Source organism: Falco biarmicus, chromosome 4, assembly GCF_023638135.1.
Source record: "Falco biarmicus isolate bFalBia1 chromosome 4, bFalBia1.pri, whole genome shotgun sequence".
In the NCBI taxonomy this organism is placed as follows: domain Eukaryota; kingdom Metazoa; phylum Chordata; class Aves; order Falconiformes; family Falconidae; genus Falco; species Falco biarmicus.
Genome location: NC_079291.1, coordinates 42,193,992 through 42,206,121, shown reverse-complemented (window position 1 = coordinate 42,206,121; position 12,130 = coordinate 42,193,992). Strand labels below are relative to the sequence as shown.

The 12,130-nt window shown below is 35.3% G+C and overlaps 1 protein-coding gene across 5 annotated transcripts in view; it reads right to left on the bottom strand.

The window, feature by feature from the left end:
• Positions 1-12,130, bottom strand: part of MLLT10 (MLLT10 histone lysine methyltransferase DOT1L cofactor) — a 136,903-nt gene that overhangs the window by 56,354 nt on the left and 68,419 nt on the right. For all 5 annotated transcript variants that reach the window (XM_056337512.1, XM_056337510.1, XM_056337515.1 and 2 more), the window contains 2 exons: positions 9,342-9,597; positions 6,729-7,295 (listed from right to left, as the gene is read on the bottom strand). In XM_056337512.1, the coding sequence (XP_056193487.1) occupies positions 6,729-7,295; positions 9,342-9,597 (823 nt within the window). The remainder of the gene's footprint in view (positions 1-6,728; positions 7,296-9,341; positions 9,598-12,130) is intronic.

Sequence of the window (12,130 nt, the reverse complement as noted above, 5' to 3'; positions counted from 1 at the left end):
GAAAAGTTATGAGTATCACAGGGATGACAACAGCCTTTCTTTCCTAAAGCATCTCAGTATGAGATAATGTTCAGTTCTCCATTGTTATTCAGAGGTTTTTCATAATTGTTTTCAAAACACATCTCTTGTAAGGTTCATTTTTCAGTATTTTATATACAAAACTTTCTTAATCAAGGATTCATTGCATCCAAGTACATTTCTTACAACAGACATTTTTAGAAAGCACTGTGAACCCTCACAGCAATCAGCAAAGATTTCTTAATTTCTTCCCAGTCTTTGATAAAAGCATAGAACATACCGTATCGGGAACTAATTTCTGCAGAGCCATACTGCCTGACAATTCCCTATTAACTCCTGTATTTTGAAATGCATTATTTGCCCAGTTACAGTCTATTTCATAAGCAAAACTGATGCACCGTGCCAATTTTTCTTTCCAAAACCAAAGGGATAATACAGCGCAGAATTAGCTTTAGAGATAAGAGCTCAGCAGAAGAATCTCTGCATGTGATTTGATTCTTAGCTCTGGAACTTCCCACACTTGCAAATCCAATAAATATGCCTGACTAAACTGTATCTTCTAGAAGACATATTACCTCCGAATTTTCAGAACCATTACTGAGAACTGTTCCACTATTACTTTCTCTCACTTGATCATGTTTTACCTTTCTTGCTAGGTTAAGGACCATTATTGTATCAGTTTTCAGTTCCCTATCTGGTATACCCGTAGTCAGATAAACTCACTCCTGAGGTTTTCTACAATAACATGTTTTTTCCAGTCCTTGAATCCTTCTCATAGCTCTTCTCTTCTTTACAGAGAGCAGATAACAGAACTAGGCACAGTATTGGAGACCAGATGCACTCTGCTGAACACAGAGCTACATTTCTCATTAGTCTGCCGTTTACGTATTCAAATCTTTTCAAACACAGCTCAGCACTGGAAGCTCAGATATAGCTGATTATTCACCTTTATCCTTTTTATTTTCATCCCTCCCTTCCCCACAAGGCCATCCTTATCCTGCAAGTACACAGCCATTTTTCTTAGACATAAATCTTATACTTTACTCCATAAACACAACTCTCTGTCTGTACTGCTTACCAAGAGGTCCATTTTACCTTGTCTTCATACCCACATTTTTTCAAAAATTGCAGAATTTTCCAATAAATAGCATAAGGTTGATAACTGATGCACAGGGAAATAACACAATCCCAAAGTAAACACTTTGATTTAGTAATTCTCTGATCAAAATTAAATTAAGACTTACATTTAATGCAAAGGTTTGTTGACTTCCTATCATTACAGGTCTTTATTTAAAATGTCATGCGGTATCAACTGAAATGCAGACATCTACTGTGCCACTATTTTTATTAAAAGAATTGACACAAAAGAGTCCGAGAGGTTACTTCCCATAACTGATAATAACCACCATTAATCACTACATCTTTACATCTCTTAACATCTCTCTTCTATCAGACATCTCCTAATTACATAACATTAACTACCCGCCAGTCTCCTACAACTTCACAAGTTTTAAAGACTTACTGAAATTTAACACTGACAGTCTAAAACCGTGAAAATATGAGGTATTCATCATCAGGAAATACCAGTTTATCACCTCTGGCTGTAGCTGCTGGTAACACCTGTTTTGGTTAACAACACTGGTAAGGGGATCCATTTCATGATATATCTCACTTTTCCTAAGCCTCTAGTACCTCGTGTGATTTCTTCCCAATTACTCAATGAATGTCTCCATGTTTTCTACACCAACAATAATCAATTTTAACATTTTAATCTCTTATCAAACCAACACCATTTCTGCTGAGCCTCAAATATGAATAATTAAATTCTCTGCCCATGAATTTTGCCTTGTGTGTTTTCTACACTATTTGCTTAGTCCTAAAAGGTCATTAATATCTATTAGTATCAATTTGTTCTTTCTATTCTTTCTCCTCTGGAATACAAACTGGCTTTTTAACACAGCAAGACTTCTTTTCCTGCTTCAGCTTCCGGGGCAGCTAGCAGATAAACATAATAGCACAAACTGTTTCAGAGTAATTTTTTCTCAACTCTTTATCCCAATATATTTAGCTAGTAAGTCAAAGGCTACAAGAGTTTATAAAGATAATATCATAAAGTTTTAACACAAGCTCTGAAGGAATCAGTACCTCAATGACAATGATTTCAAGTTACTCATCTACTTTGAAACTCACAGTTCTCTTACATCATCAGTATGACAATGAGCTTAACAGTAAGATCATCTCGCACAGGAATGTAACGCTTGGCAGAGGCTTCATCACTGCTTGAATCAGATGAGAAAAGAGAATAACACATGGACTAAGCTGAAGCATTTAGTAAACTCCTGTATAAAGCTGAAATTTCACTGCACAAGACACATGATCAACCCAGAGGGGCCTGTGCCAAAAACATTAACTGTTTCTAAATCAGAGTTTGAAATACTACTATATTAAAGTACAATACTGGGTTTGGATACATCCGTTATTTCAAAAACTGTCTAGTATTACCAACCAGAGCATACCGAGGACTGGTCAAGGGTAGAATATATATGATGTAGAGATAAAAATGTAAGAAGAAAATTATAAGGTTGTCTCAATAGTGATAAAGGAATTCTAGAAGATGGGCACAGCAAGGGTGCTGAAAGAATGAGCTAACCATTTCAAGGCCCAGTTTGCAATTTAACCTTCTCCAGACTTCTTACAGAAAAAAGGAATTCCTTTTTAAGTTTCTTGTAGGGTTTACAGTATTCATAAAGGCATAAAATCATTTATGCAAAGACATTCAAAATATTGAAGCAAATTATCCCCTGAAGTCCTTAGCAACTGAAGCTGATACTGCACAGTTTGTTGTACACTTGAAATCAAGAACAGAACTGGGACAGAGAAGCATCCCTATATGCCTGAAGCACTGTAATTCTTCCAGCCACAAGTATCCATGCAGAATTTGAACATAACTGTGCAAGAACTTTATCTACCATAAAACAAAAATTTCAGTTTACTTCTGATGCTTGATTGCTTTTCATTTCACCTTGCTGCATTATTCCACAAAAGTCAGAAGGTACTGTATGTCACATCAAATGTTCTTTTTCCTACTGCTGTGGGACATGAGTTCTCAGAAAATTCTTCACTCACTGGAGTGTACTTCTAACAAAGAGGAGCCAGAGCCTGCACAAACTGCTTGACAGAAAAATACAGAATGTATGAAAGCTATTTATCATAACTTTTTTTTTTTTCTTCCCACCACCTTACTAGTTTCTGCACCATTGCTGAAATAAAGTGCAAGTATGGTAAAAGAAATACTTGAACTTGAAATCTACTACTAGCAGAAATAAGCATTGGAACAACATGCTACTTATCTCTTCCACTCCCTGGATGAAGGTTTTCTGTTCCTTAATCACCACTGGGGGAAGGGGGTTGGGGGAAATGATCTTCAGCAGAAGGGATCACTGCTTTACAATACTTCGGACTACAAATCTTTAAGTCCCAAGAAGGATGCTGAGAATGAACTTAATCCTGAGAATACAACTAGTGTGACTTAAAAAGCTAAATAGCTCTGTAAAATTGTAGAGTTCTGATGAGACCCTGTCCCATTAAAAAATTCAGATCCTGAAATCACTCCAAAGACCAGGCCCATCTGGGGGGAACCAGTATTGGCTTTATGTAACTCCTGCCTGACAATGGACTTAGGTCTTCTTAGACAATAAGCTTACAGTGCTTGTGAATTTCCAGCAAAAAGATAAGTATGGTTTGTAAATAAGCTATTACTGTTTAAAGAAGCTTGTTTGCTTTTTCTTCTTGTTTTGTTTTAAACAGGGACAGACATACTAGAAAAACGTTAATTTTAAATAGAATTCCTTATTGACCTACCAACTAAATTCTATTTGTTTTTTTAAAATTACTTTTCATTCCTTTGATAGACTGTTGAAGTAACACATACAGTGTTTCCTATCAGATTATAAATACACTTCAGAAAAAATTATTATGAGCATTAAGATTGAACATTTAAGGACTCAAAATTTTGAACACATCAGATTAGTTGCATGGTGATTGTAATACAACCAGAGTATATGTATTGTAACAGCTTTTAATTACACAACCTTGTACTGTTCACGATACATCTCTATTATTATTACGTAGGGAAACAGAAGTTCTGTTGGACTGGAAAAAAGTTTGGAGAGGACAAGTATTTTCGCAAAATGAGCTGAATGTACCTATTCTGAATAAAAGTTTTATGGAAGACACTGAATTATGTATAAATAGAGTATGATAAATCTGCATTATCAAAATAAGTTTTCCTTCACATTTCACCTAACTTGAACATTAACTGTGAACAGGATTATCATACCTCTGAAATAATGATTTTAATAATTTTTAAGAATCTTAACAAGTACTCTAAAGAAAATGGAAAAAGCATGGTAGCTTAAGATAGCTGCACCTAAGAAGGTTGTTTAAAAAAAACAAATGAGGAGGAGATTCTTGAAAAAGTGCCTCAAAAGCTTTGTTTCATATGGTCTAACGCATTCCTGATAATGCTTCTTTGAAATAATAAGGCAATTCCAAGTAAGAGTCAGTAAAAATCTTTTGGCTTAACTTCCCCTGCATTTTCTCTAACTACATTTATATGCACAAAATCTTATTTGAGGTTTTGGGTCAAATCGTTTAGATTCACTTGTTGGATTTTGTTACTGGACAACACAGAGGCATCTCAAAGAGAAACATCAGTACATCATACCTCTGTGTTTCCAATAATACCAGTAATACTCAAATGCCCTTCCTCACTGTAACTAATTGTAAATTGCCCGCTAAATGCAGAAAATGCTTTACGATAAAGTGGAAAAGCAGCACTACAAGCATAAGAAAAAGGGGAAAGCAGGGAGAAGAGTACATTAAAACAATAAGCTCAGACTGAAGCGGAAGTTACAAATTTAGAGTTCATGCTTGAAGGCAAAGATATCCAATCTGGTTTTGTTTCTTTGGGGTTTTCTGGTTTTGGTTGGGGTGATATCATTTATGGATTTTGTTTGTTTGTTTGTCATTCATATTCTCTAGCTCCTTCAAAAAATATCACGATTTCAGCAGACAGGTCTAACACTGGCTAATAAGAATCCACAAGTATGCTTAACAGAGGTGAAATTACAGGCTGAATATCATGACAAAGATAACACCTGCCCAGTATTTCCATCCAGGTATTTCAGAGCTTTTTACAAAGGGAGTTTAACATTATCACTGGCATTTTATAGATGAAAGAACGAGATGTAATAGAGGGCAAAGGAAGGAAAGATGGACCTGGCCAGGGAAAGGCCTGTCCTGGGAGCTGACAAGACCAAATTTTTTTAAGATAAATATAAGGGGGGAAACATGGGTCATTCACTTCAAACCAAGATCTTGTACTTCCATCTGCTACCCAGTTACAACAATACATAATCCACCGCAAAGAGATTATAAAAGGAGTAAGAAAGATCATACCAAAATAAGTCAGAACACTGATCTAAATTGGTTGGATGATCTCTGTCCTCAACAGATATGAGGTTAAGTGTTTTTAAAACCGCATTTTACTCAAAAAGATGGACAGTGAACTGGGAGGTTTTGTCACACACCATTTCTCCCTATTGATTTCAATATAGAAAAAAATATTTTTTTTAATGTAGTTGCCACTGCTATTGCCGTTGTTGCCCGTAATAAAAATTTTTTGCCTATATCTAAAAAGATTAATACAATGTGGTTTTAAGATCAAGGTTTTAAGTACCTGACTTGTTCTAAAACAAAGTTATTTGTTTCTCGAAGCATGTATATTTAAAGTATCTCTTGCTTATACAGTGAAAATATATAATATAAAAGCATAAACCTCTGTCCACAACCAAATATTCAAGTTCCATTTGTCTTTCCCCCCAAAAAAAGAAAGATTAAGTAAAAGATCCATTAAACAACAAAAAGGACTAAATTTCAAAGTTACAAAAATGAGGTATCAGATAGTTTGCTTTTTTTTTAAATCCAAATACAAAGGCATCAAAAGAAACTTCAAAGCAACAAAGACTTTGGTAGATACTGTATTCTGCAAAGTCATTCCACACACAGGTTTACTGGGAACAGAAAGCCTCTCACAGCCCCAGATGCACATAACATTTAGAACAGAGGAAGAACAAACCAGCCAATTTCAATTGCTAAAAAGCACACAGGAATATGAAAATGTCATCAGGCTCACAGGGGCCCAGATTCAGAATATCCTTTTATGCGTTTAAACTAGTAATTCTCCATATAGACATGTTGATTTTTTGTTAAGCTAAATTGGGAAAAAATAATTGAGACCTACTCAGCACAGCTGACATGCTTTTGTACTGATTTTGTTTGCTCTATGAATCAGAACATACAGACAATACAGCCTGCATAAACTATTGCTTATTTTAGCTAAACCTGTCATGTGTAATTTCCAAAGAACCTATTTTCATGCAACTTATTTTTCCCCCCTAGAGCCTCAAAACCTGCATTTATATAATACACAGGTCAATCTACTAAAACCACCTACAGCATAGTGGTATCTATATATGGAACAAAACTTACTCTTCCAACAGTAATATTCTAATTTTTACTTTTTCCCCCCCAACGCAACTTTCAAGTTAATTTAAATGATATGCAGTTCTTGAAAAGCATACTCAGAATCACAGCTAAAATAAAGACACATTTTGAGGTAAGACAACAAATCCAATAAATGCGCCTACCTGAACCCACTGGAGATGAGCCAACACTAAGACTTTGTAAACTTCCATTCCTGAGCAAAGTTGGAGATTTTTGAAGACCAGAGCTTGTCACACTTCCTGCAGCAGATGCCACAGAAGAAGTTGGGGAAGCAGAAGAAACTGACAGATGGGAAATACTTTCTTGATTTTTATTTCCTTTGGGTCTACCAGGCCCATGTTTACTTTGCTTATTTCCTTTTCGTTTCTTCTCTGTTACAGTTTCTTCTTCTATTCCAGAAGTTTGAGCTCGTTTGTATGCTGTAGAAGTAAGGCTTGAATTACCTATGTCTCCAGGTGAGCTGTCAAAGTTTTTAGATTGGGAAACAGCTGATGATGAAGGGAGACCAACTAAGGAAGTGAAACAATTGGCACCCCCCTCTTGACTCCCAGCCTCTCCTTTATGTACATCTTTGGTTGACGAAGCCTGTTGAGAATGCGTGAAACTGTCACTTCGCAGATCTGTGTCTGTAAAACTCAAAAAATCCTGGGGAGACTGAACTGAACTTCCAGAAGATGACTTTATGCTCCCAGGAGTGCCCAAAAAGCTGCCTAAAAAAGAAAGCAAAGGGCAGGGGGGGAGAGGGGAGAGAGAGAGAGAGAGAGAAAAAGTACAATTTTTGTTTCCTGTAGTTGATGAAAATTGATGGGAAAGATTAATACCTTAAAATACAAAACTTTAAAATACAAGGACTTTAACACAAAAAGTGCTACCAAGAGCTAAAGAATTTATATTTAAGACAACTCATTGCTTCTCCTGCTGATCTTCACTCTGCTAGATCTGATTCTCAGATTCCTATCAGAGATTCAAATCTGAATGAATAAAAAGAGAACAACAACTTCGCTGCTTAGGTAACTTTGACATTCCTTCTGTTTTAAAGCCACAACAAACACTTGGTGCAAGTCATGGCAGGGTTTTTTATAAACATACACATATATAAAAAGAAGGCTGATGGAAACATGCTATGATCAGGTCTACACTATGTCTACAATCTTCTTTACCATTCTACCTAAATCAAGGGTCTGACACAGGTCAAGGGAACAGCAATTGTACTTCATTTACCCTGGCTGAGGAGGTGTTCCATAGAAGAGGTGTTTTGAAAAAGGACATGAGAGGAAGTGGAGAAAAGCGTATAAATTGGCATTTTAAGACTTCTTTAGCACTGTCAGAGAACGATAAAGATCTTTTGTGTAATAGAATTACATTGCTTCTGTAATATTTGGAATGCAGTCATTTCCTCACTGTGTTAGCACAAGGCAGAAAATGGAGCACACTTCAAATACACACATCAATTTTCACTGAAATTCAATAATTTTATATGGGTGGATGCTGTGGGTACTGTTCGGTAGAATTCAGACTGATAACTACTAGCCCATCAAGAAAATCCTCCTAAATAGAACAAGAGGTACAAAAAAAGTCCTTGAAAAATCAGTGGTTTATCTTTAGTACGCCGTTAAACATTATTAAGAATTCCATTTCAAATATAATTTACATTAATACAGCAATTTAAAAATCATAAACACACTGCTGGTTTGTACTTTAAATAAGTTATATAGACTTAATTTAATGCAGCTGTAACAAAAATACATGCATATACGAAGTATCTATTTTGCCATATGCAGTGAGCAAGATTTTCTTTAAATGCAGGATTCCAGAAGACAATTTGAGAATTTAAACAAAAAAACACTTCAGTCTTTTTCAAGTAAAAAAGCCTGAAATATTACAGGAGTTCCTGATAAATTTAGAAGTGTTCACTGCATAAATAAACTGAAAGGAAAACCAGCATCATAAAGGAGAAAGGACATTCAGCTACTATACACCACAGTGAAAATTACGGAAAAGCAGTTACTTTAGAGAAGGCCTAGTTTGTTGCATTTCATAACATGTTTTATTAGTTAAGAAATAAAAAATAGACATTTTCTTTTTTAATATTTCTTCAACTATGACAAAGATGCCATAAATAAAATTTTCTTTTTAGAACTCTCAAAAGTGCATTTAGTGGGTTTTAGCATGTCCAAAACATCAAACTTTTTGTATTACATAATGTAAATAAACTGTATATATTTGTCACATAATCATCATCTACTTATGTATTTCAATGACAGAAAAATGAATGTAAAAAAGTCTGTCACTTTGAAGAAAAAGGCACATTTTAAATGTCTTTACCTTGAAAAATTATTTAGGGGCCACCGCATCCTATATGTTAGGTAGTCCAGTTTCGTTCTAATATGCACTAACTAAAAAACATTGGTATTATTCCCATAAAGAGCTAAGAAAGACCCCTTGACTCAAATTCATGTTAAATTTTAACCCAGACTAACTTTTCAGCTTATAAAGAAACTTCTGTTTTTATCAGGTAAAGAGAATACCTTTACAGTCTAAGCAAAAGCATCAGTTTTGCCCTGTAAAGATGCACGACCTTCTTTTTCATGTTATGACAATGAACACTTTTTCCCTGAAAAAAGTTATTTTTCCCCAAAGTGAAAAAACATTCTTATTATTGAGGATAAAAGATGAACTACTTTTCAAGTTTTACATACATAAAATTTCTAATTCATGTCCAAGCAGAAGTCGTGTTACAGCATAACAATTAATACCTTGCTGAAAAGGGCTAGCTGCAGTCACAGTGGCTCCTGGATTTCTTCCAGCACCAGGCTTTCTTCCCCTCTGACCTGAGTTGTGACCTGCAGATTTCTTCCCTTTACTCTCTGACCCTCTAGCCTCTGAAGAATCTTTTCCACTTGAAACGTGTGTAGAAACTTCCTGGAAATTTGCATTTGTAAATCGAGCTGTGGTATCTTCCAGCCGCTTCAAGGAGCCTGACATGGAGTTGTTACTAGTGCTCGTGTATGTCTAGCATTTTGATAAAAGAGACGAAATAAGAGAAAAGAAAGTTAGGTCACACAACAAACTGTAACAAAAGAACTACTTAAAAGTAGTTATTCTTTCAAATAAACTTAGAAGTGTTCAAATACCAAGGTGACTGCTAATAGCAGGAGTTATGTAAACTGAATTGCTAAGGTTTTCAGCAAACAACTGAAGTCATAAAACTCATTTTGTGGGGATAGAAAAGGCATAATAACATCAGCCTTGTTTGAAATTTTTACTTCACCGAGGTCAATGGATTAATCTCAAATCTATGGTTACACAGTCTTTATATGCTACTTAAATAGAAAATTGTTATTTTACTACTTAAAAGTTAAAAAAAAAATGAGACTTTAAACGCTTTTCTGAAAATACAATTTTTATGCAGTTTGTTTCACCAAACTTGTTCCATCAGCTGTGGAACTGATGAAGGCTTCAGAACCTAAGAACTTGCATTTTTAAGCCTTTGGTCTCAACACTGAACAAAAATCAACTCCAACAAGACCAACTGTCCCTTATATCTTCATTTTCCATCATCGCATCAGGATTCCCTGCCATCTGAATCATCCCATTCAGCCAGATCCTTAAGTATCATCAAGTAAAGAAGACATGTGCTATCTATTTGGCCAAGACGTATGCAGGAATGACTGGCTACCCACTACAAACCTGCTGACTGACATGAAGGAGAAACGGTAACATGCTTTTGGGCTCCTAATGCATTTTTTTTCCTCAACCCCTACCCATGCCCAAGAATGGCCCTTCTCCTACACCCATAAACTCTTCACAGGGCTTTCAAAAATGTTACCTTAAGGCCTGTTATTCTTCATTAAATTTTGTCAGAATTGTTCATATTGGTGAACAGTAGTAGAAGTAAGTTCACAGAAAGCAGTGAAACGCTGTGCACAGCATTAGGAAATCACACAAAGGTATATAATTGTTTTCATAATAAGTAAAAAAAATAATTTACGATAGCAGAATTTTAGTATCAGAAGAAAGAAAATGAAAAAGAAATTAGGGAAAAGGAATTAATATTATACTGTTATTTATACTCAAACCAGCTATTAAAATAGCCTTTTATTTTAAGAATAAAGCTTCGTCAACAAAAAATACAGATCAAACCTAGACTTATCTGTTCAAAACGAGGTTACTTTGGTTTTCTGTTGTTTGTAGAAGAGAGTTTACAATAGTATCTAAATGTCTCTATTAAAGACCACATAAACACATACTTCTAAAGACTGAGCATACACACACACTTCCCTTCCCTGATTTGGATGCCTGCTGAACTTAGGCCTACAGCAGAACATTTCTTATCTTTACATACAGCTTTGTACAACTGTTATAAATTTTTTTCCATATTTTTACTAAAACAGCCAAGACACTTACATAGAACTTACTTTTCAGTTGCAACTGCCAGAAGACAACTAAATATGCAAGCTTTGAGGAAGATGAAAATGTCAATCTATTTGCATAGTGCCCTGTATGAATTGTTATGAACTGCAATAAAAATATATTACGGATTTTCTGAGTAACAGTGAAGAAAAATCAGTTTAAGTCTGTTAAAATACAACATTAAAAACAATTTACCTCAAATTCATATTACTATACTGGTAAATGTTTCTAATGAAGATGGAGCCAACTTTAAGGTAAGTTTAGTTGTTAACTTTTTGAACTATTACAAAGTCCACAAGTATATTCAATTTTCCCGAAACTGATGCATCATTTGACCTGAGTTAAGAAGCTGTGGTTCAAATCTGGGTCATTTGAACAAAGGGTTTCCAGACATGCATTAACCCAAACCAAATGTCAGGCTTTTTCTAGGATCCAGGATCACTCCTCTTACTCAAAACCTTCCTTTCCTAATTGTTATTTCCTATCCATTCAGTTGAATATTAATTGCAAGGATAACTCTCTATAGGTATCAACAGTCATAGTTTGATGTTATCTAGTACCTCTTCCCATTACTGCACAATTTTTTTTTAATTTACTGAAATCTATGTGCTTACTCAGAATATCTTGGACACTAACATGATGTAATACACCCCAAGCGAAGTAAAATTGGTATCATTTGGTCAGTATTTCTTTCCACAGGTTATATTCCTTACTTTAAGGAGTTAATCACAACAAAGTGCCCAGATACACATACATCAACTGCTTTGAAAATCCTTGAGATACACAGTATCTTGGTAAATGACCTAAGGTAAAACTGCAGCACAAACTTTGTATTATCAAGCTAATTGGTTCATACAATAACCTACCCACCACCAAACAAACTGCTTTTCTAAAATGCTAAGCTCTAGAAGACAAAGGCCTAACAGAACAGTCTCAGAAAAACCTTAGTATGTCATAGAAAAGTTATATTGTTTGTTTGGGTTGGGGTTTTTTGAGGTCATGAGTCAGAGTGGCAGGGAGCAAGGATCTGAGGAGAGAGGCAGAACATCTTTGGTTATTTTCTGCCTGGCTTCTGTGGCCCCCCCAAGCTTACAATTGCTGTCCCCTCCCAGCACGTGCGTTTTAAATGGAA